We start from the raw sequence: 25,823 nt of genomic DNA, 5'->3' as shown, positions 1-25,823 counted from the left end.
TATCATTCTTCAGGTTAATATTGTATGGGAAAATGTGTTCATTTGTCTCTGTATGTAGTTTACTTCAAAAGTTATGACCCATTCTGTATCGTTGTTTTAATCTGTCGGGTTTCAGTCAGGCGAATTAAAGGGTCAAAAATGGAGACTGTGGGTCATAATTTCAGCTTAATATCCGATATAATACTCACATTTACACTGCAAATGATAAAGGAAGAGCAGGTGGTGAAAAAAAGACAACAAAACTCAAAAGAATGAAAAGATAGTTGAGTGTCTACATATCTTGGGTCATTTTATTGCTCTTTATGAGCAAATATGCTGTTTATATGTGGTCAAAAGTCAAAAACAACCACTTAGATTCATTCCTCAGGTCAATATTGTATGGGAAAATGTGTTCATTTGTCTCTGTATGTAGTTTACTTAAAAAGTTATGACCTATTCTCTGTCATTGTTTCAATCTGTCAGGTGCATTAAATGGTTAAAAATGAAGGCCAAGGGACATGATTTCAGCTTGGCACCTGTCAAATTCTTAAAGTAGACACTTTAAAGATACAAAAAAATCAGGTGGCATAAAAAAAGCCGGGGGGTGCGCGTGGACCCCCCTTTCCAACCCTACTACTAGAACAGTCTCCTTCAACTTCTCTAGTAGTGAAGAAGATGACAACACGATGGCATCTGCACCTGAAACTACCCAAGAGGATTTTTTAGAACACCCTACATACCCCAACAGAGGAGGCAGTACTTGGAGACGGGGACGCGGACGCAGCCGTGGACGAGACAGGGGCAGAGGCAGAGGAGGAAGAGGACACGGAGGGGCAGAAGGAGACGAAGAACCCAGGAGAACAAGGAGCAGAACCAGACACATACCGTGATCAACATCTCAGACAAGACCTTATCAGACGAGAGCATCCAAGTCCTTTCCAAAGGATTGTCTTTTGCCCCTACCCACTCAGCCAAGCAGTTTGACACAAAGATTGACCTGTTTCGATTTTACAGGAATCTACACCTCAAGGCATGGTCTAAGCAAAATGCAACAACATCAGCAAACTCCACAGCCACAGGTCAGACTGACTCTTTTAATAGTGGAGGGCATTTTAGGCCCAAATCTACTTTTTGCCCACTAGTTCAAAATGCAGCCTTACATACTTTTGCCAAAAAAGTTAATTTTGACATTGACAATCTTTTTAAGAATACGAAGAATCACAAAAAAAGCAACCTTACACACAAAGAAAGAACTGCATTGGATATACTATCTAAAGATGATGAAATTGTGATTAAGAGGGCAGATAAAGGAGGAGCTGTGATTGTGTGGGGAAAAGACATGTATGTTAAAGAGGCTTTCCGCCAGCTGAATGACTCAGACTTTTACCAACAATTGCCTTCCAATCCAACTGAATCACTTAAACTGGAATTGGGGACACTACTATCTGAGGCAAAAGACAATGGATGGATATCTGAGTCTGAATGTAGATTTTTGTTCACTGAGAATCCAAGAATGGCATCCTTTTATATGCTACCCAAAATACATAAATCTATTGAAAACCCCCCTGGCAGACCTGTGATTTCAGGAAATGAAAGTCTTACTGAACCAATTTCAAAGTACATTGATTATTTCATTAAGCCTTTTTTGCCTTCACTCCCTGCCTATGTACAAGACACTACTGATGTTTTAAACAAATTGGAAGAGTTGCAGAATGTTGGCCCTGACACCTTTCTTGTGACGATGGATGTGGAAGCATTATATACCAACATTGTACACCAACAGGGTCTAGAAGCACTTGCACATTTCTTGAACAGACGTCCAGCCTCTGAAATGCCACCAACTGACGTTTTACTTTCTTTGACAGAATGGACCTTAACCAACAACATCTTTATTTTTCAGGACAAGGTCTTCAAACAGACAAAAGGGTGTGCTATGGGGGCGTGCTATAGTCCATCATATGCTGGCCTTTTCCTGGGTAAATGGGAAGAAGACTTTGTTCTTAATGATAACAAAAATGCCTTTTTGAAGTACATAGTCTGGTATTGTCGTTATATTGATGATATATGTCTACTGTGGTCTGGGTCAGAAACGGAACTAAAAGAATTTCATACATTTCTGAATGATATCAACCCGAACATTAAGCTGTCTTTGGAGTTCAGTAAAGATGAAATTAACTTCCTTGACCTGAACATTTCAAAAGATGAACTAGGAGTTTTGCATACATCCGTTTACAGGAAGCCAACAGACAGAAATACTATTTTACATGCAAGAAGCTTCCATCCCACTTGGTTGAAAGACAATGTGCCTTATGGACAGTTTCAAAGGGTTAAGCGAATCTGTGACCAAGATGGTGTTTTTGAAAGCAATGCCCAAGAAATGCGATCTAGATTTGTGGAGCGGGGATATAAGAATACCACCCTCCAAAAAGCCTATACTAGAGCAAAACATACTGACAGAACATCTCTATTGAAAAGAAAATGTAAAAAAGACACCAAGGACAGACCAATTTTCGTCACAAAATACAGTACTGAGGCTGAAAAAATCAAACGGATAATCAGAAAGAACTGGGGTATTATTGAGAGTGATGAAACCCTAAGCCAGGTCTTTCCCGATCCACCTTTGGTCAGTTTCAAAAGATGTCCTACTTTACAGGACAAACTGGTCCATAGTTACCTCAAACCAGACTCCCAACAGAACTGGTTGACTAAAAGGCCCATTGGTTGTTTTAAATGCCACCACTGTAATCATTGTGCAAATGTCCAACAAACAAAAACTTTCCAGGATTCTATCTCCCCAAGACAACTCAAAATTAATCACTTCATCAACTGTAAAACCACCTTTGTTATTTACAGATTGGAGTGTCCCCGATGTAAAGTGTTTTACATAGGAAGAACAAAACGGCGCTTACAAGACAGACTGGCTGAACACAAGTATGCAATCCGCACAGGCAATGTGAACTATCCAATGGCAAGACACTACATGGAACACCATAATAGTGATCCATCCACCTTGCAGGCCTGCGGTATCGATCATATCCCCCTGTCTTTAAGGAAAGGGGATAGGCAGAGACAGCTGAACCAGAGGGAGACATTCTGGATTTATAAGTTACAGGCTACAAAGTATCCAGGACTAAATGAGGACCTTGATTTCAGTGTTTTTCTGTGATTTTATTTTGGTGTGGGTACCTTTTCTATCTTATTCTTATTTTTATACATTTCTTCTGTTACATTGCTTCTTATTGTTTGTTGTCTTTGTTTTTCCATTTTCACTTTTGTTTCCCTTTTTTTGCTGGGGTGATCCTACACAATGTTGATTTACTTTAATTTAGGATGCTCCAAAAATAGCCGGTATGATTTCATGTATGAAGGAGGACACCTGCTGGATGTTTTATATATGACACTTGTTACCTGTACAACTCACCTTTTGCGATGTGGAGGCATCCCATTGGTTAACATTTGTTTAAAAACCTCTTCCTTCTGTTTGAAAACTGTTGGACTCCCTGAAGAAGGCCAAGTGGCCGAAACATGTCAGAGTTTTTTAAAGGTTATTTGCAAACCAAGCCATGAAATAAAGGCTTTTTATTTTTAAAGAGAGTGCCTTGGATTTTTTCTTCGTTTTCAACGTCTGCATTTGCCCATCCAAAGAGCACCTCAAAGAGCACCTTTTTTGAGTCCAGGTAGCGCTCTTACAACGAAGACTTTTTGTGATTTAAAGCACATACTCAAATAAATCTTTTTTCACAATAATGTATTGCCAACAGGTCCTTTTCCTAGTATATGCATAGTATTTCCTTCAGAATTATCGGTAACACTTTACTTGACATGTCCCTGCATAAGACATTCATAATAGCTTTTATACACTTTGCATGGACCATTCGTGACTTTTTCATTAGACATTCATGCCAAACCTTTCATGAACATGGAAGATGAAAGGACAGCAACTTGTCAAAATAAAAGATAAACAAAGCAGCATCACGGGTAGATGAAGCCAGAATTGAGTTTGTAGGCTATTGGATTTGGGGCCCTGTCACATGACTTTGTCCTGGGCCCTGCCAAAGCTGTCAGTGGCCCTGGTTCTACATACAGCTCTGCCTGAAATAAAGATTATTCCTCATTGATGGTTAAATCCTGTCCATGGCCCTGTGTGTACGGTAACTCACCCAGTATCCAAATCAAAAAGTCTGTGCTTCATATTGCTTGTAAGATTGTTATTTTCTGTTCAGGCAAGAGAAACAATAATAAAAAAAAAACATCACATGATCACACCTCCATACAAATAAACCCTTCCTTGAATTCCAATAAACTCACAACTACAAGGCATACATTGCTACTGACTGGGTCCAGTAATGCCATCAAACACAAGTTGGATACATTTCAAACAAGGTGCCATTGCAGGAACACTAGCAAAGGCAAACAACAAACAAATAATGAATAATAAACATACAGTAATAATGATAAGTTCATCCCACAACATAAAATATTTTTGAACCACATGCATCAAACTGGCAAAGAGCGCATGCATGGCAGCACGCATAGCAAAAGCATCACTGCCTTCATCACGAACAAACCCATAGTCTGGGGCCCACCTAGTCAATTTCTTGTAGGGGAGGTGTTTACGATTGCTGTGGCAGTTTATAGGTCGTTAAAAATGTTAATCATTAGGTGTATACATTGCTCCTGGCCAATCGTGTGAGTTGCACCCGTTGACTCAAACAAACTAGAAGCTTCCATTTGCAGAGTAGTATGCATAATTGTCCTCGGGTTTGACTCATCCAGATAAGCAGTGGCATGCAGACATTTTGGGGGCACGTGGTCAAAGGACAGTGCTTAGGCTATAGAGACTACTTATTGTATCATCACATTCTTTTGATCATCTAACATTTGCAGGGTATCATGACAACATGGTGGACCAGAGTACATTGTGGGAAATTTTTTAAACGTAACCCCCCCCCCCCCCCCCAAAAAAAAAAAAAACAGGGCACTTTTTGTCCTGTAGGTTAAAGTGGCAGGTGCTTTAGCGCCACCTCGTCCCAATCTGTTCACGCCTATGCAGGTAAGTAGTCGAATTCCATTGTTTCTGGATTGTGGTGACACTAGCACGTGGCCCTATTAAGGTCCAATTTCCAGATGACATCTGGAGCATCAGTTTGGGATCCAGGACCACAAAGTTCTTCACCGACTCATATCCACCTGGCACAGGAACCCTGATAACGTCTGTGGCATGTGACTGGAAAAGTTCAGCAAATTCCTGAGAAGCAGCGGCACATGCTTGGGTGTAAATTGCACCAGCCTTTTCAAATGAGACGCAGACATCAGATATGAATCTCACTCCATACTGCTCTTGGATGTGTTCCATCTCTTTGCGCTGTAAATGACTCAAGTACCAGTACTGAAACATAGGTACTATCCCTACCTCTCCAGATGATGCACTGGAAGTCACTGCAACTGGAATCTGTAAAAAGTGGAAATGCTTAAAAGATGTTTGCTTTTTGCCTTTTTAACAAGTCCGACAGGCGGACAACAGATGCGTCCGTCTATGCCCGTTCTGAACCTTTTTTGCCCAAACGCCCCCTTGGCCTCCTCATAACCTGTCAAGGCAATTTATCAATAAGCCTACCATGTACTGTATAAGCCTGGATTTGAAAAAGTACCATAGGATTTCAACAGTGTTGGGCAATTTACTGAAAAACTGTAATGCATTGCTGATTACATGTTACTGTCTTTTCAAAATAATCCCTTACACTACATTTAGCAATGTGGGGACCTAAGGCGAATTTAGCTTAGGGGGGCCATCGGTCCATCCCATATCACATTTTTTTTAACATAAAATCTCTATTTTTGTTAGGCTATTTTTTTTTTTTTAAATCACCTTTTTTTTTTTTTTTTTTTTTTTTTTAGTTACAAACATAAAAAACAGGCAAACATTACAACCCTTTCTGGACAGATTTCAATGAATAGGCTATTTGCAATTTTGCATAGGCCTACATTAAATAAACTAAAATGTGAAATTCTCTTTTCACTTTAATATGAGAGCAGTGATGTCCCCCCCTCACTGAAGTGTTATTTCATGTGTGAGCATGATGCTGTCACCTATTTGAAGTGACGTTGATGTTGGATTTCATGGAATACTTTTAAATGCCGCTTTGGGAAGAAAACAGAGTAGGCGACAGGTGAACTGTATTTCTGTCAAAACAGTGGTTTGCAGGCGTTTGCGTTTTCACGTGGATATTGTCTTCGTGGACCGTAACAGACAAACCGTAAGTTCCATAAACTAATCAATGAGACATTGGCTACGTGTACATAATGTTTTTAAGTCCGATTTAATAAATGCGATTTAAATAGATCGGATTAAGAGTTATTTTGCGATGTGTATACATGGCACTTTCACTTAAATGCGATTAAACGTCTGGGGAAAATAAAGCATTGCGATTGGACTGAGGACGCACGTGCTGAGCGAGCCAAATAAGGCACGGGGGCGTGGTTCAATGCCACCGAGATGCAGGTCATCTTCCCCACGAAAATCGTTGCCTCAGGCGGACTGAAATCACAACATTTCCCCCTTTCTCGCTGGATCATTTACAATGCTACATTAGCTACCCTGTTAGCATAGAAAAACGAGTGGTCAAATGGTAATGTGGAGTAACTTTGTTGTGCTTCATTACTTCGTGGGGCACTTTTACATCAATATATGGAAGCCACAACATTTATAGTCGCTTAGGGACTTTAAATTAAGCAAAACTTTCATGTGAAAATCAACAGGAAGTGCCGCCATGTTTTTCTCACTGGCAAAGAGCACGGTTGGTTTGCACGCATGAGCTCCAGGCCAAAACTGAGCGACTGCCACCTTGTGGACACAAGAGGGAATCACAGGAGGGAATCACAATTCAGAAACGCATCACGGGAGGGAAACACATCACGGGAGGGCGGACGGACGGACGGAGGGACGGACGGAGGGACGGACGGACACCAAAGCCTCTTATAGAGATGCGTGGGACGCATCTAAAAAAAATATTTAACCATATGTCTTTAACCATATGGAAATTATATATAATATTCATACACAATTCTTACAAGATTTACATGAATTCTGAAAGATTATAAGACCGACATTTTTTGTAAATGTTTTGTTAGAAATGTGTCAAATTAAACATACAAAGTTTTGGAAACTGGAAAAGTTGTATATGATGCCAGTGCCTCATAGAGTATTCATACAAATGCCAGATAAGGGTCATCCTTACCAACATAGGACAACGAATGAAATGGCTTTTTGCTTAACCCATAACGACTTGGGCTATGACCACACTGGGGTTTCTCGAAAGGGTAGTTGTTATCCAGTTAGCAACTTGGGTTGTTGTCAATGGGAAATTGCATTCCAAACAACAAAGTAGCTAACATAGTAAGCAACTATGGTTTCGAGAAATGCACCCCTGATTAGGTTTAAGATTTTTGCCGTTGCCGTTGACAGTAGGCCTATGTCTGACCAAAAATCACATACCCATGACATGACAATGAAATGTACAAATGATATGTAGGCCTACCTATGGACCTTTACATCCAAAATTCAAACAGAAAACGTATATGTGTGAATTTACATATGAAATGCATACACATTTGACACTGAAAAATAGAATTAAAAACTAGTATAAATATGATATGAAGCATACAACGAAAGTAATTGTATTATACACATTATCTGTAAATGCCATGTACAATTTGTACTTTATTCATACCAGTTTCACCTAATAATTCTGTTTGAGGAAACACCAATAGGAACAACTTTCAGGAGTAAACCATGGGTGAGCGGTTAGGGTGTCAGACTTGTAGCCCAAACATTACCGGTTTCGAATCCTGACCTGCCAGGTTGGTGGGGGGAATAATTAACCAGTGCTCTCCCCCATCCTCCTGACTCAGGTACCCTAAGCATGGTACTGTCCTGCCTTGGGGAGCCACTGGGGGCTACCCCCTTGAAAGGGTGAGGTATAACTTTGCGTTTGATTTCATATAAAAAATAGGTATGTAGGCCTATGAATTAATTCACACACTAAGGTCAAATTCATATATGATAAGGATCGATCTGGCAATGTAATTACATGATATATGAACAGAAGTGTTAATACACGATATATTAACACTTCGATACATGACATATTAACAGCAGTGTTATCAGCAGTGTTAATACATTATATATTGTCACTTGGAACTCGCACCATGAATTAATATGAATTTTATACATCTTTACCGTATGGGCATATTCGTACATAATTATTGTGTGAAACATACGTACCTTTTCCATTTTCTCATCCAGGTAAGTAGTCGAATTCCATTGTTTCTGGACTGTGTTGACACTATCACGTGGCCCTATTAAGCTCCATTTCCCGGATGACATTTGGAGCGTCAGTTTGGGATCCAGGGACACAAAGTTCTTCACCGACTCAAAGCCACCTGGCACAGGAACGCTTATAATGTCTGTGGCATGTGTCTGGAAAAGGTCAGTAAATTCCTGAGAAGCAGCGACACATGCTTGGGTGTAAATTGCACCAGCCTCATCAAATGAGACGCAGACATCAGTTTTGATGTTCATTCCATTGTTCTTTTGAATGCATTCTATCTCTTTGCTCTGTGAATGATTCAAGTACCAGTACTGAAACACAGGTACTCTCAAAGATGATGCACTGGTCTCCATGGCATTCAATCATTGATGGCTGTCCATTGGCTGGTGACTGTCATCGGATTTCCAAGTACTTCATGTAGATCCTTATGGAACTGCGCTACCTCTTCATGCGTCCCATCTATTTGAAGAGTATAACGTCCAGTTCTATACTGTGGAAATCTCCTCATGAGTTCTCTTTGATCCTTAGCATCATATTTCCGCAGGTCCACATTCGCACTCACAGTCATTGGGATCTGTCAAAAGCAGAAGGCTTCAATAAGATCTTTGTTTCTCATAATTAATGCCACTGGGATTTAAATGCCATCTAAATCATACACACCTCTTGCGATAATTGTGCCTTTTCTGATGTTTGCTGTGAATTAATTTGCTGATGTGTGTCCACCAGAGCAGGGCCCTGTGGTGCTGGGAGTGCTTCATTAAAATGCACAGTCACCTCTCCAATGCCTTTGAAGTTCAATGTTGCTGACTTGAGCTCTAGCAGAGCTTGTTGGGCTGCAATGGAATGACATAGTAGCATGGTTGGAAAACATTTTTTCTATTATATTTAAAATGTTAAACACTGTAAATAAGAAACCAAAATTACATGTCCTCTCACCTGCTGGAGGGCGTACAGTTATGGTGGCTGAAAAATAGCTATCCAAAAAGCAGAGATTCAGAATTTCGTATAGTTTATCTGCCGCATTCAATAAAGTCTGCAGGGACACTAACAGGTTCTTTTTCCATTTGAAGGGGCGTTCTTTGTCTGGCCAGTCTACTTGTACATGGAGTTCTGCTACATCCTGTGAATCCTGTTTTGTAAATAGCTGCAATGGGGAAATGAAATAGAATGAACATACTTTCAGTCACAGTGCATTACGCATTATTCTACAGAATTATTGTGATTATCATGTTAAAGGGGCTCCAGGTAGGATTAAAAGTTTAATTAATCACGGTCCTGAGTCAGTCGATGCCTGTGCAAGTCATTAGTAAGTGAACGATGGCTCTCGCGCCCACTTCCACAGAAAACCCCACATGGAACTTTTGACAGCACGGTCCGAAGGTCGTGGGAAACACTTTTCATTTGAAAACATCGCTTTACATACTGTATTCAGATTTGTATCAACTGCTGGCATTCCGTGATGATAAACAGTCTCACAGTGAGTTTATTTGAACAGCATTTTTTCATTATGGTGTACATTTTGAGACAGGCATGCCGTGGGCAAATTACGTCATCCTACCTAGTGCCCCTTTAAATCAACATCAAAACTCTTAACTATTAATTACTAATTTTGCATTATCTAATGCATTATACCAATTTTGCCGCATCAGAGGCAATGTGATATGTGCATGTGGATAGAATGAATGAATAGTGGTTTCTTTGATTGTAAAAACGGTAAAACTGTAAAACTGTAAAAACAAGCCGTCATTACCTGCGAAGACTGTAGGGATTCCATGTCACGCCTTGATGTAGCCATCAGTAATGGTTCTGACCCATACAGAGATAGAAGCACATACACAGCATATACAGTAAGAACAAGATGTCAGAGCTCAGCAAAGCTTCTCACAAAGAAATCAAAAATATATAGCAAGCGTCATGGCCCTACTGTATGATACCCATGTAATGTTGCCTAAACTTTTAAATGCATTAGTGTAGAAAGTGAGCAAAAGCCACATTGCAGAACTAATTAATGTGTCATTCCAGGAAGATTCCAGGATTTTTCATCAAAATAAATTTGTCTTTAAAGCTTAATGACAGCAATGAGTCATCAATTAACAGTAATATGACATAGTTTACTTTTTATTTATTTCTCATATATAAAATAAAAATGTAAATCATACATTTTACTGTATACATTAACCTAAACACTTTTAAAACTAGTACATCTTACACTAAATAACGTGCTCCTCGGGAAAATGTCCTCTAATAAAAGATTTTCAAACAGGGGTCACAACACTGATCATGCAATAATTGTATTGTATACAACAAACACCTCCTACTTTGACTAATGTGTTCCGCAGTTCCATAAACCATCTCTGTTCATACCACCTCTATTAAAGTGATACTGTATTGAAAACAACAAAGTAGAAATGTAAACCTTTGAGAGGCTCCTCAAGCCCCAGTCTCATTTTTTCCACATGATGGTTGCAGAGTTTTTCCACCTCTTGTTTGAATATTGAGAGAGAACCACTGGGATCATTAAATGACAGACTTGGACTGACGGTGGTACGGGGTGCATGTGTAGCCTTCAGAGTTGGTAAGACAGTCATGAAACTCTGAAAACACAAGAGTCATTATGAAAATGAAACCTGTTGTATTTTCATTTTGAAGAGGTCATTATCTTCTCATCCCTTTGAGACAGCCTCTCATGTCCACAGTTAATCCTGTTGGATGTGGTTCATCCTGTGGTTCATCCTGTGGTATGGTATGTATTACCTGGGATACCGTAGCCCTTGATACATCACAAAGACCTGCTATCTTGGTCAAAGATACACCAGCAGCACGCACACCAAGAATTTCTCCTTTTTTGAACTCTGATATGTCATTATGTTGTGTGCATTGCAATATTTTGAGCAAAACCGTGCTCTTACCCTGTTAATTGAACCTTCACTCTTACTGATCTTACTGGTGCAATGTGCAATTAAGGAAGACTGGTCCAATTTATCCATGAAACTTCCCACAGTAAAATGACACACAAAAAAGAGTTTGGTCGGAGAAGATCCCCTCAGACATAGGTGCTCTGGCAGTCGTGATATTCATCTTCCATCCACTTTTTCTACTTTCAAAAGTGTAAAAAATCGAAAGGGAAGACCTTGACTGACTCTGCTTTCAGTGGTGAAATTACAACAGAGTGTGAGGTCAGAGCAGAGGTGAGCAGAGAGTAGGTTTGCTTCTTTGTACGCGAGACTAAATGACGAAATGACGAAAGGATGTAGAACACAAATTGTTAAATTGTTGAGACTAGTTATTTGATTACAACCCTTTTTTAGTGCAAGGCCAATAACATAATGCCCAGCACAATAATACAATAAATCCCTCCATTACTGGCAAAATGCGTGCTGAATTTTATTACACACATTTATTATTGTTTATTATCGTTATTACATGTAAAATAGGCCCAACTTAGAGAGTCTTATTATATAATTGGCAGTGATTAACCTACATTTTGGGCTGCTACATGCCCAAAGGCTGTACCTGGAGAAACTTGACGTGATCCCCCTCACGTGACAACTGCTCCAGATCATCCAGCTGTTTCTTCAGCTCAGCAATCTCCTGTTCCATACACTTGATGACTGGTTCAACTCTGCTAACTGCCGCCCCCTGCTGGTTTTGGATCATCTCATTCAGCTCTGTGCCCTTTGATATGATGAACTGCAGTAATTCACTGAAGATTATTTCACAGTGTTGAACAGCAGCGTCAGTAGAGAGCTGTAAAAGTACAGAAAGATGGGAGTGAGATATGTGTGAGGAGGTATACATGGTGAGAGTCAAGTTAACGTTAAAGTGTTTAGTCAAATCTCAAATCTCAGTGGTTCTCAAACTTTTTGTGTGAAGTAACACCCGAGAAAATATTGAGCTATTGACAACCAACATTAGAATATCGCAGCAAAGGCCTTCCATTTTCACTTTTACAGGAGAGGTTCATAACGGCATCAACAGCTACGGTCACATTCAATGCAAGTTTGTTTTTAAATGTCTTGCTATTTCCTAGTTTTATTCTGCATTATGTTTTCAGATTCATAGGCCTACAGTTCAATATTACAAAATGTGAGACCAAAGAGACATTTTCGACTGCAACAACTTGATCAGCCTTCAAATCAATGTACAAAACAAATAATTCTTCCAAGTACCACCAGAGATGTCTCAAGTACCACCAGTGGTACACGTACCACAGTTTGAGCACCACTTTCATATATGATCTTAAACGCATGAAAAGAATGAAATGTTACATTCTTAACAGCACTACAACAAATAACTATACAGTGTATTTTCAAATCAAGGTTTCATTAACCAAGGTTATAGTCTCGTCTTGTCCTTAGTCTGGCAATAGTTACTTGTGTAGTTGCAATAGTTGGTGGTGTGTTTCACCTGATGGGAACCTAAGGCATTTTTCAGCTGACCCAGCTTCTTCTCTCTCTCCTGAAGTTGCTCCATGGATCTGTTCTTCACCTTCCCAAGTGTTATCTGTTCAAATGCAGCCACAGTCAGGTATATACAGTATATGCTCACACTTCCATGTACGGAGCTACAGTACAATGCATTACATTGCAATGCACTGCTACTTGGAAATATATTCATTAAATCATAATTATTATTCTTCTTGTCTGCAATAGGTATATTCTTCATTTAAAAATGGAAATGTTAATCTACATAGTATATAATACATAAAGATGAGCTCATGGGCGGTTCTGGACAGGGGCCAGGGTGCGTCAGGGCCCCTGTAGAATTGCTCCTGGTCCTCGCGCCAAGCAGCCGATGATATAAAAATTAATGTATAAAAGCTGAATTTCATGCCGTTATATTTGTGCCATAATAATAACAATGACAAAGACATGCAGCTCATTGTGCATTAACAATTAGATTCAAAACGTAGGTAGGTTAATTGATGGTGCATACTGCGTAGTGCAACAATGGCCCTAGTGCCAGGAGCTGAATGATGTAGCTTTAGGCTCATGAAATTTGACATTTTATACAATTAAATAAAAATATGATTCATGTCATGCTTTTTATGTGCTACAGATGCTGAAGCAGCTGTTTTAGGCAACACTGGGTTTAGATAAAGACAGATATTTGGCTAAAGTTAAGGTCAAAGAAAAAAGTAGAATGAAGGTCAAAGAATGACGTAGAAAATGTGGCCCCCTAAAATCATGTTGGCCCCTATCCCCCCCTGGAAATTTTGGTCTAGGACCGCCACTCGATGAGCAACCCTACCTTTTTCTCCTGACTTCCTGTGGCTGTTGACACCATGTCATGGCCTTTGTGGTCATTTGTAGCGCACAGCATACATATACAGAACTGATCTGTGCGGCAAAACATCTCGAGCAGGCGGCCATGCTGAGGGCAGATCTTCTCTTGAAGGTTCACAGATGCCTCAATGAGGCCATGCTTTTTGAAGGCAGGGGATATGTAGTGAGGCTGGACATGGGTCTCGCAGAAAGACGCTAGACATACTAGACAGGATTTGAAAGCCTTGAGCTTTCTCCCCGTGCAGGAATCACACTCCACATCTCCTGGCTCGGCAAAACACAACCCAGAAGAAGCATCCTCAGCAATCTTCATGTGGCCTATCAGCTCCGCCAAGACAGTACTTTTTTTTAGAGCAGGTCTTGTGTTGAACTTCTCTCTGCACTGAGGACAGCTATACACACCTGTCTGAGGTGCCTGATTCCAGTAATCGCTGATACAGTTCTGACAATAACTGTGTCCACAGGGTGTAGTGACCGGGTCATTCAGTGTATCTAGACACACAGGACATTGATAAAGATCCCGAAGTGCTGCCTCAGCCATTTCACTTGACTTGCAGATCCAACGGTGATGTGGAATATATCTTCACAAGATAGTGATTCCTAGAAGAATTGAGAATTTTAGAACTTTCTATTAGTGAAAGGGAAAGCCCAGCTGGGAAAATGCAACTCCCATTGTCATGGTGACACAATACTCCACAGAACACAAGTGAACATTGCACACACTGCACACACCAAAATTGCATTTATGCCTCACCTCTGCAAGGGGGTAGCCCCCAATGGCGCCTGAAAGTGAGCAGTGCGGCGGGACGGTACCATGCTCAGAGTCAGAGGTGTCAAAAGTAAAAGTACTTTTGTGGTGTAATTACAACACTAGCACATGGCATTACATAGCTGTTACACCATTTACTCCATTGTAACTAATGGGATAAATAGACTGTTGTTACTGAAAAACACTGAAAACCTAATAAGGACCCAACACAAACTTGATCCAACCAGTGCACAGTTAGCTGATCGTAAGACAAGTACAGAGGTCTACTGTTTACTCAGATAAGTTACTTGTGTGGGAAGAAAACTGTGTTTCTTTTTTTTACTTTTATTTTTACTTTTACTTTTGACACCTCTGCTCATAGTACCTCAGTCATGGAGGAGGGAGAGAGCACTGGTTACTCCCCCCACCAACCTGGCGGGTCGAGAGTCAAACTGGCAACCTTTGGCCTACAAGTCTGACGCCCTAACAGCGTACCCATAACTGCCTTAGATTAGATAAGATGTCTTACACAACTCTGAACAGCAAAAGGTGTAGGCAGCATTCACCTCCCTATCCCATTTCTCCACACAATTAGAAAGAATTTATTTCTTTCTAGTATTGAAGTGGTGCCACACTCGTGAATGCAGCAGACAGCACAAACTGCAACTTTTGCTATAGCTCAATCTGACAGTTGTTGATCTAACCAAATTTATTCAGAATGTGCAATTGATTTAAAAAATATATAGGCTACACATCAACTGCCTTTTTTCATTTCCACTACTCCAATCACAAATTTAATATTTGTTTTTTTATTAATCAAAATACATTTCAATGTCATAGGCCTACCAATAGTGTTACCAGTGGCGTCAGTAGGATAGTTTAGTTTAGCAGCAGTAGCCTGAATAGTCACGAGTTCCGTACAGTACTAAAGGCAGGTCTAGTAAATGTGTAGGCCTATCTGATTTTTTTTCTTCTTCCAGGAAGCAACTCTCTGATCAGGTTAGTCTCCCGGAGCAATGAGCAATGGTCGAAATGCTTCATGATTCGTCACACCGATAAGAAATAATGTAGGCTTCGTGTAAAAGTCGAGTATAAGTTGCCCTGCCATAGTCCTAAACGTCTACTGCAACAGCTTACGTTAACCACACTTTCCCTAAATAGGCTATTGTCCTTTATAAACAGCGCAAATTAAAAACAGCCTACTTACGCGTTCCCATTTACGCACACGGACGATTCAGTTTGACAACGTCGTTGTGGTAGCCTAAGCTGCCTGAAATGAAACCGAAAGCAACCGCTGATCTGATACGTCTATGGGCAGGGCTGTCAAGTCGAGTTTTTTTTGTTTTTGCCTCACTGCACACACCCAATTTAATTAATCAGTGCTCCTCATCAATGCTTCCGTTTTAAAACCTTGGCTATTCTTTCCACTGGCATGATATCGCGTTAATGTGGTCCAGTCAAGTAGCCATCACAACACATTCAGCAAACAGTCACTCTCAACTCTGTGTTTGGTAACTTATGCAGCATGCAACAGCAATGCAACAGCATGGGCTGCAACTCAGGCCCACAGAAACAGCACACCTTTTGGAAGTGTAGGCTAATTCAGTAGGCCTATTGGTGCAAGACAAATTTTGACTTGGCATCACCTTAAATCGTTGCATCCACCAGGCTTAAAAGGTTTACAGCTATGCAATGTCCCCTTGTAGTATTCATTTCTCATTAAAAAAAAAAAAAAAAAAACTTTTCCAACTTTTTACAAACTTTACAATGGGCCATGGGACTCCTTTACGCTCACATAAATGAATAAATCATACAATAATGGTTACACTATTTATTAATCTTTCTTTATAGCTTACATTGTGATTGAATCTTTAGTAACCACTGTAAAGATAGAAATATTCTTATATCACATTCAAAACACCAGATATTGAAATGATTTCAGAATTTACATCATCTCTGCAGGCTATACATTCAGGCATGTGGAGGCAACTGTGAACATTTCTTCATTGGCGACAGTAGGCCTACCTACCATAACAAAACCCAGTGAGCCAGACAACAAAATACACGCATTGTCCTGCAATCTAATTAAAATACTAAATTATTTAACCCTCTACTGCATGGGGTTGCCATATGGCAACCGTAAACTTTTTCCAGTTTTTCTAATAGAGGGTGCACTATAACCTGTTTATTTATACTTATTTGTGATAAGACAGCCTTTTACTTTGAAACCAAAAAAACTTTTCAGGTCACATGATTAAGAAATAAACACAGGAAGCCCTTTTTCATCACCTACTTTTGTGTGTGGAGGTCATCGCTCGAGGCCTCCATAAACCAAGGTATTACTCTCATTTCAGCCCAAAATATTGTTATAAAAAAATACAAACACTATCTGGAATATTTAAACTGTTATTTTTCATCATTAAAACAACTTTAGATGCAAAGGTTTTTTTGTAAAATGGTAAAATGTTATGGTTGCCATATGGCAACTTCATGCAGTTATGGAACAACATTGTTGGCCATTCACCCCAATCAACCCCATTGGAATGACTTAGAATTAGATTAGTATGAGGCTATTTTTACAGATATTTCTTATGATTTTTGAGCCAAATTAATCATTTGAAATTATATTTGTAATTTTAGACATGCTTAATGTGAAAATGCATTGTAAATGTTTGCAAATAAGTGTAAACAACCTTTTCGGAAGCTTTTATGTAAATGTGTGTACATGTCTATGGGCCGTCTTGTAGACCATATTTTGCTATTTTACCAAAAATATTTTCACTAAATACTAAAAATATACATTTTTATTTATGTCATTTAATGAGTTTTAACATTTGGAAAGAAATATATTGAAGATTTATGAAGGGAAAATTCTCTTTTTAAGGAAAAACCTGATTTTACACAAGATTCCACGACTGCATGAAGTTGCCATATGGCAACCATTAGCTAAAAACTTAATTTAAAATAAAAATTAAAAAAATGTTTTGGAAATCTATTATTTAACTCATTTTAACACTAAAAAAGCACTGAAACATTTTTTACACTGTAAAAATAATAATTCATGCAGTAGAGGGTTAATCAAACAGGGAAGTTGTCCCAACACCTGTGTCAGTTTTCAGACAGAAAAAGTAGGCTACAACCTAAACTGTTATTGCAGTATTTAATTTCTTTGATTGTTGCATTACAGCAGGGGTGGGGGACCTTTTTCATTCGAAGGGCCAAGTCCTCTGAGAGCCGTACTATGAACACAAACAAGGATTTTCCCCTTCACTTTAGGCCTATTGAAGGCAGCCACATTTTAAACAAACACCACCTTCTCTAGTTTCCCAGAATATAACTTAATTGTATTGCAAATGCATTTTCTAAGATTCCATTACAAAATATGGCATATTTCATGTGAAGCTGCATAACATTGACATTACATCGGGGGTCGGATAAAACGCGGCCTCAAGGGCCACAAACAGCCCTCAAAGATATAGATTACCCATCCCTGTGTCACAGGATGCCAATATCTGTGCTACAACCAAGAGCATGAAAGTAGCCGACTCTGAGCTGGAAAAGATCAGAAATCTGGAGAAAATGGTCAGAGAAGCAGAGCAGAAGAAGCAGCAGAAAGCCCTGACCAAAGAAGAAAGAAGAAAGCAGAGAAGGAGGAGAGGAAGAAGAACAATAAAGACGACAGGAAGAACAAGGCTGAGAAAGTCAAGGGCAGCCGTGTGACTGGATTCTGGCCCCGCCTCCTGCTTTCTATGGGCTGTGCTGCTGTTACAGAGGACAATTAAGCCCCATTGGTGACCAGAGACTTATCGCCTAGTAATTAAGGAGGGCACTATCTGACAGAGACTACCATCATGGACATTTTTTTTTTACAATCAGGATATTTGCATTATATTATTATTATGTATAATTATTTAACATGGCAATCAACGAGGGCAACTGACACAGAGACACTCCCATCATGGATATAGTTTTAAATTACAATCAGGATGAATTTTAAAATGTATAATATATTTGTATGTGGTCTTATCTACTCCAGAAATCAAGGTCATGTGACAGGATTCCATGAGTATATATTTTATTGCAATCATGATTATTATTATTATCATCATCATTATTATTATTACTATTCATAAACCTTTTATTAACCAAAACTTTTGTGAGACAAGACAGATTTTGTACTAAAGGAAGACAGAGCTATTGTACTAAAACTGTGAGCTCTTTTTAACTGAAAATGCAACAATCAACAGGGCAATATAGCATTTTTTGTTTTTGGTGAGGGGTTATGTAAAAATGCCCATAACTGTAGGCCTATGTGTGTATACAAGCCTGTATGTATTTAGTATTGATTTGTTATGTACCGTGTGTGTGTGTGTGTGTGTGTGTGTGTATGTGTGTGTATTACTACCTGAATATTCATGTCAATGATTTGGAATCTGTACACCAGTGATACAAAATAGTTTTTAGAAAAGGATGTAGTTATTATCACCAGCATCAACAAAAAGTGTGTGTGTGTGTGTGTGTGTGTGTGTGTGTGTGTGTGTGTGTGTGTGTGTGTGTGTGTGTGTGTGTGTGTGTGTGTGTGTGCGCGCGCGCGTGTGCACATGTGCCTCCAGATTATTGATAGAGCTCTACATGTGCAAAAGCTGATATCCATTTTTGGCCATAACATAAATAAAATCTCTCTTGCACCTCTGCCATTAGAGAAGTCTAAGAAGTGGCTAAGAGGGGTAGCTAAGCCTACACAGTATGTGAACGCTGCTTCCCCCCCACCCCCCACTAGCCCATCCAAAATATTGTACAGCAATATTTACACTTGCTAGAAATGTTCCTGATTTCACAGTTTGCTCAGCCAAAACAAACCCATTGGCATGAGAAACTCACTGTTATGTTCATCTCTTCATCTATGTCACAGTAAACTCGCTGCTGGTCCAGGGGGCGTAGCAGCAAATTGTGGGCTCATGTACCATCAGTTCCAATGGACCGCTCAAGCCATACTGTACATCTACATAAATGAGACACTGTGTGGGCCCCCTATTTTACATGGGGGCCCCGGCTTGGGACCTCTTCCGTCTGTAATCTTCCCTGATTGGTATTCATCTATCTGACGTGAATTGCGGGTGTAGTCCACATGCTTGTGAGGCAGTTCAAGAGCTGCTTCAAGTAGGAAGCAGCATTTTTGTATGTCTTGGGAAATCACTTTAGAAAAAACTGTCCATCTTGTTTCCCAATCATTCAACCCCACCTTTATTAGACCAAGCAGATCTCAAGCAGAGTTTTGATCACGAAAAGATCTGCTCGGTTGCGTCCGAGCCTAATGGGACCACTTGTGAACTCTGAGATCTCACCCGGAAAGCACTGATGATCATCAAAGACACAAGCCACCCTGCACACAAACTGTTCAGCCTCCTGCCCTCTGGAAAGAGGTACAGGCGCCTCCGTACCACCAGGCTTGCAAGCAGCTCAATGCACAAAGCAATCAAGATACTGAACACTCAACCCACTCTCCCTCCACTGTCAGCCTCTAGCCACCTCATCCCCACAACCATATCTGCGACTGAACATTCCACCTGCACTACTATATTTGTGACTGAACTTTCAACCTGCACTAACTCAAAACACACACACACACACACACACACACACTGCACTAAACCCAAACATACACACAACTCTCTCACACACACACTGTCGCGTCAGACCAGGTCTGCTGCTGATTTTTATTTTAACTGCACAAGAAAAAAACCACGGGGGAAAAAATGGAAAAAATGGGAGGTGTTTAACCTGCGCTAAGCGCAAGCCACCTAATTAGCAACGTGCACGTTGGCTGATCAGCGTCAGCTGTCCCTAGCGCAGCTGATCTGACAACGCGGCAAAAGTCAAATTCAGGTGCTTTTAATTAGGTTGCCTCACTCCATTTGTAAAAAGACACGCTAACGGTAGGGACACATACACGCGAATTTGCGAACTTTGCCATTCATTCCTATGAGAGAGGCGAAGGCAAGCGATGGCGAGGCGAAGGCAAGCGATGGCGAGGCGAAGGCAAGCGACAGCAAGCGAACAGGAGCGAAGCGAAGCGAAATTATTAAAGAAAGTTTAATGTTATGCAAATGAGGAGCGAATTCGCCTGCCACGGCCCAATCAAATCAACAACATAACTGTTCCATTCCATTTGATTGGCCGCGACGACCTGATGACGGTTAAATTTCGCCTCTCTTCGCTTCGCTCGCTTCGCCTCCTATGTGTCCCTACCGTAGAGAGTCACACACAAAAGCTTGCTGTGCTTGACAAACAATTTGGAAATCCTGTGCAAAACTGACACTAAAACTTGGAGAGGCAGCCGGTAAGAACTTCTGAGTTTGTCCTACATCGCGGTTGTTTGTGTAAACTTGCTTGTAGCGAGATGTAATGCGCTATGGCATTTAAACAGCGTTTGTCTTGACTGCATATGGTAGTATTGGTCTTCGGACTGCTGTTTCCCTCTTTAGCTACAATGAGTGAAACATTGTAAAGTTAATAGCCAGGCACAAGTTGGTTTGATTCACTAACGCTCTATCTGTTATTTAATGCTGTTGTTTCCAGCCGACGCTTGGCAATTGCACTCAGTTAGTAGGGTTGCCTATGGTCAAAATGAAGTTAAATATTTAATGTGTATAAATGCTCCATTTTATTCACATAGAAATCTATTTTTCTACTGAAATTTATATTTATGGCTAATTTATAGTGTATTTATATTACAAAGTTTATCTTTGACATTTATATTAAGCATTTTTGCACATTACATATTTGCACTTTGCACAAACGCACTGCTCTTTACTGCTTACTAATATGTCATGTTCTTTTTCTGCTATATCTCCCTTCAGGTTTTTTTTACCTGCCTAGCAAAGGGACTAAAAGGACTAAAGACCTGCTCTGTTGTTGATTGTGATGAACCTTAAGTGCCTTGAACTCTAAATAAAAAGGAAAAAAAAGGAAAAGGAGAAACTAAAACGGAACTCAGTAGTCCTGTCCATGCTTGAGTGAATTCCAGTGCCTTCAGCTCCACCAGTGTCACCTTTTCAAGTTGGGGGAAATGCACAGAGGATAAAGCAAACAAACAAACCAAACAAAACTGAAAAACAAACAAACAAACAAAAATCAAAACTAAACCGACAACTTGACAGTAAAAAAACGGCGTCCAGCTGGTTGAAAACCCAGCCAACCTGAAGCGCCGCGTCAAAGCCAGCCCAGCCAGCCGCCGCAACAAGACCAGCTCCACGCCCAGCTCGCCTGCCGCTGAGTCCACGCCCAGCTCGCCTGCCGCTGAGTCCACGCCCAGCTCGCCTGCCGCTGAGTCCACGCCCAGCTCGCCTGAGAAGCCAAACACATTGATCTTGAAATCTTGAAATGGCGGAGTCAGCGTCTCTACAGCAGTTGAAGAGAGTGAGAACGACCGCCAAACAGAGGTTCACCCGACAGGCAAATTCACTCCTGAAGTCATACAAAAAAATGTCGGCGGAAGAACTGATGGACGCCTTCAGCAGAGTCAATCTCAGTGCTGAAAAGGGGATGGAGGCAAATGAGCAGGTAGAGGTCTTCACCGAAGAGGGGGAGCTTGAAGACACAGCGAAAGAAGGCATCACTGCTGAGGTGAAGAAAACAACTGAGGACTGCGAGCAGAAGCTGGAGGAGGTGGAGGATGTTGTGAAAAAAGTGCTGTGGCTAAGCTTTGGCTGCTCTGAGCTCACACTTGCACTGGAGGCAGCCGAAAAAGACTGCAAGCGGCTGGCTGGAAGAAAATCCGACTTAAAGCTGGAGGTGTATGAGCTGATGCTCACCAACCTCGAGCGGCTGGTCAAGGCAGCCAAAAACTCTGTGCGCCAATGGACTCGGTGGGTCCCAGAAGACGAGCGACCAGACTTCCAGCAGCGCATCCGAAGTGTGGAAGGCTCACTGCTGGAGTTCACTTCTGAGAAGGCTGGCCTGCTGCAAACAAGTCTAGACACAAAGTCCTCAGAACAAACGCCACAAAAGTCACCGGTCATCAAGCTGAAGCCAACAGCACTCCCACAGTTTGACGGCAACAAGCGCAACTTCTACCTCTGGAGAAAAGAATGGGAGGCACTCCAACGGCAGGGAGAGCCGACTGGCTCCAAGGAGGTGAGGAAAATACAGCTGTTAGGAAGCCTGGAGGACCAAGTGGCAAGAGACCTGCGCCTGTCAACGTATGGGACGGCAGAGGAGATCTTCCGTGTCCTTCAAAACCGGTTCGGCATCAAAACTTCGATTGCACTGGAAATCATTGAGGAACTACAGGCGCTGCCACCAGTAAAGGGTCATCAACCTAGAAAGATTGTGGACTTGATACAAACGGTGGAAAAGGCCCTGTATGACCTCAGTGCACTGGGCAACACTGGGGCCCTCAAGAACCCACTCGTCACCAGGTCCCTGGAAAGTAAGCTGCCAGACGGCCTAAAGAAAGAGTGGCTGCTCCATGTGTCAGAAGCAGAAGACTCTGAGGAGGCCTCACCGGAGGACAGATTCGACATGCTCTTCAAGTTCCTGAGAAGTCAGGAAAAAATTTACGAGCAGCTGGACCAACTGAAGGATGATGACTCCTGCAGGACCGAGGCAAGACTCTCACAAAAGCATGCATACACAAAGGCCACCGACTCCCAAAGCTCCCAAGCATCCTGTGTAGTCTGTGGAGAGAGGGGCCACAGAAAAAAGCTGTACTACTGCAAAAAGTTCAAGACCCTCAAAGCACCCGAGAGGATGGAAGCAGTAGAGCAGATCGGCGCATGCGGGAGGTGTCTTGAGGTCCACGACAGTTTGAAGAGTGTAAGGCCACTTTCCTCTGCACGAACGAGGGGTGTAAGGACGCCCCAGGCCCGGGCCATCACTTCTACCTCTGTCCCAAGGCGGGAAGGCAAGGTGCCAGCCCAACAACGGTTAGAAGGAGGAAAGCCACCGAAGACCAGGAAGAGTTCCTGACGAGCTTGCCCCCCGACCTTGCTCAAAAGTGCCGGAACGTATTCTGCAACTCCGTTGCCAAGACCCTAAGTTCAACCGTGCCAGCGGGGAGTCTGCTAACGGAGAACGGCATTGAAGAGTTCCCCATAATAATGATGATCTTAGAAGTCACTGCAAATGCTGGACAAAGGATTGGAACCTTGATAGACTTGGCGTCTGACACAAACTACATCACTCACAAGGCTGCCAGAGAGCTAAATTTGATGAGTGAAGATGTCACGCTGGTAGTCCATGGTGTCGGTGGCATGCAAGTTACCGTGGAGACCAAGCGCTACCTCCTAAAGGTCCGGGTCGCTACTTCAAAAGGAACCCTCAGATCCCACCAGCTCGTATGCTACGGGCTGGACAGCATCGCAGAGGTCAATTGTCATGTGCCTCCAAAGACGCTGCAAAAGCTATTTCCTGACATCCCTCCCCATGAGCTGGTCCGGCCCACCAAAATCGAGCTGCTTATCAGCCACAAAGAAGGCCAACTCGTGCCTCAGAAGGTGCGCTCCATTGGTGACCTTGTCCTGTGGGATGGCCCCCTTGGGAAAACGGTTGGTGGCTCACACCCAGACTTCTTGGAGGAGGTAAAAGTCACAGCCCATGGGTCCAGAACCCACTTCGCTCGCTCCATGCACGCAACAGTTGAAGAGTACAGAGAGACCAACCATAACCCATTGCAGCCACCCCCACTTGCCCCAGCAACATCACAGAACGCTGTTCAAACACTCCCATGGACAAGGATGCGGTTGGCAAAGGAGCCAAATTGGAAGGCGTGACAGCGTGCTAGTCCATGAGATGTTTGAGAGAAGAGCTGTTGTCAAATTGCCTAAAGATGCGGGAAGCAGGAGCAGTCAATTGGCTGTTGGTCCACCCGAGCCCATTCCAAGGTCTCAGCCTGTGACTACACCAGGCCGTCTCAGCTGGAATCATGACCAGAAGTTCAAGGGCCAGAACCTGCATGACCTGCTCAGGACCTGCTCGGGCCAAAGTGGGAGGTCAGAACCAGGTGACCCCCAGATGACCCCCTTGATGAGTCAATGCAAATCCCACTGGACAGAAGCGGAGAGCCCCTTCAAAAAGGAAATGCAGCTGGAAGTAAAACTCCCCAAAGATGAAGTTGGGGGCAAGGCGCCAAATCCACTCCCCCAGCAAGAGCCTTCTCAAGTCCCTGCTCCAACCCGAGCTAGACCACAAACAAAACCCATGCTGAAGTCTACCACAAGTGCTGCCAATCTGCACAGGACACCTGCTGGAGCTCCAGTCCCAAACCTGGTGGCAACACTGCAATCCAGCAGCCCAAGCAGACTGGCAAAGTCTCCTGCACCAATCCGGAAGGCGGCAAAGAAACTCCCTCATGGTCAAACCAGGAGAAAACCAAAGTGGGAGGCAGTCCCATCGTCTGGTACAGTCCATGTGTTCGGGGGAGAAGACTCTTTCAGAGAACCCTGCATCGTGCCAGCTGCCTTCGCCAACACGACAACAGGCCAACTGGCTACATGCAGGGACCAAGCAAGTGGACTGTTGTGCGGTGACAGGATCCAGCGCCTTGAGGAAGATGGCCGGGCCGTTCCCCCTTCAAAACCTGGTTGGACAACCTGTGGGCACGCCAGTCACCAGGAAGGCCACAAAGGAATTGCTGGGACTACTGAAAATGCAGCAAAAAGCTTGAGTTCTGCAAGAAAGGAGGCTGGCTCAAGTCAACCAGTGCTTCCATTGCAAGAAAGCCAGAACTCAAGTCTGCCTACCTACCCAAAGAGGAAGGCAAAACAAGAGTCTCCATGAACGTCTTCTGCTGCATGGCAAACCAAACCCTGCACATCGGCCTCAGCAGCCCTCACCTGTGGTGACTAAAATGAGAGACTCAACTGTGTGGTACGGCGCTGAAATGTAAGGTGACTTGGTGGTACCGCCTGGTGATGTGATGTGTCACTAGTATTAATGTGGTGTTTGTGGGCGACCTTCCTGTCCAAGTACAGGAAGCTCGAGTGGGAGGTGTCGTGTCAGACCAGGTCTGCTGCTGATTTTTATTTTAACTGCACTAGAAAAAACGCATGGGGAAAAAATAGAAAAAAAACCTAATTAGCGATGTGCGCGTTGGCTGATCAGCGTCAGCTTTCCCTAGCGCAGCTGATCTGACAACGCGGCAAAAGTCAAACTCAGGTGCTTTTAATTAGGTTGCCTCACTCCAGTTGGAAAAAGACACTCTAAGAGTCACACACAAAAGCTTGCTGTGCTTGACTAATGCTTGAAAATCTTGACACTGAAACTTGGAGAGGCAGCCGGTAAGAACTTCTGAGTTTGTCCTACATCGCGGTTGTTTGTGTAAACTTGCTTGTAGCGAGATGTAATGCGCTATGGCATTTAAACAGCGTTTGTCTTGACTGCATATGGTAGTATTGGTCTTCGGACTGCTGTTTCCCTCTTTAGCTACAATGAGTGAAACATTGTAAAGTTAATAGCCAGGCACAAGTTGGTTTGATTCAC

At 42.1% G+C, this 25,823-nt stretch overlaps 1 protein-coding gene across 2 annotated transcripts; it reads right to left on the bottom strand.

Annotated features, from left to right (window-relative positions):
• Positions 1-8,600: 8,600 nt before the first annotated feature.
• LOC134467312 (E3 ubiquitin-protein ligase TRIM47-like) lies at positions 8,601-15,602 on the bottom strand. Of its 2 annotated transcripts, XM_063221208.1 has the most exons (9): positions 15,550-15,602; positions 13,560-14,194; positions 12,717-12,812; positions 11,823-12,056; positions 10,726-10,903; positions 10,060-10,115; positions 9,246-9,453; positions 8,970-9,142; positions 8,601-8,883 (listed from the first exon to the last, which is right to left on the bottom strand). In XM_063221208.1, the coding sequence occupies exons 2-9, from the start codon at positions 14,133-14,135 to the stop codon at positions 8,668-8,670; spliced, it is 1,737 nt and encodes a 578-aa protein (XP_063077278.1). In that variant the 5' UTR covers positions 14,136-14,194; positions 15,550-15,602; the 3' UTR covers positions 8,601-8,667. The 2 variants fall into 2 exon arrangements, with proteins under 2 accessions (XP_063077278.1, XP_063077279.1); XM_063221209.1 differs by lacking the exons at positions 8,601-8,883; positions 8,970-9,142; positions 9,246-9,453; positions 10,060-10,115 and having other exon boundaries at positions 10,655-10,903.
• Positions 15,603-25,823: the final 10,221 nt, after the last annotated feature.

This window comes from Engraulis encrasicolus, chromosome 17, assembly GCF_034702125.1.
Source record: "Engraulis encrasicolus isolate BLACKSEA-1 chromosome 17, IST_EnEncr_1.0, whole genome shotgun sequence".
NCBI lineage: Eukaryota > Metazoa > Chordata > Actinopteri > Clupeiformes > Engraulidae > Engraulis > Engraulis encrasicolus.
Note: the sequence above shows the minus strand (reverse complement) of the source record. Positions and strands in the feature narration are given on the sequence as shown.

Coding starts and splice junctions, on each gene's coding strand:
- LOC134467312 (XM_063221208.1), bottom strand. CDS start 14,135: ATGGCTGAGGCAGCACTTCGGGATCTTTATCAATGTCCTGTGTGTCTA. Junction 10,904..11,822: donor ATCACGTCAAGTTTCTCCAG/GTACAGCCTTTG, acceptor TTGTGTTTTCAG/AGTTTCATGACTGTCTTACC. Junction 10,116..10,725: donor GCTTGAGGAGCCTCTCAAAG/GTTTACATTTCT, acceptor TGTATGGGTCAG/AACCATTACTGATGGCTACA.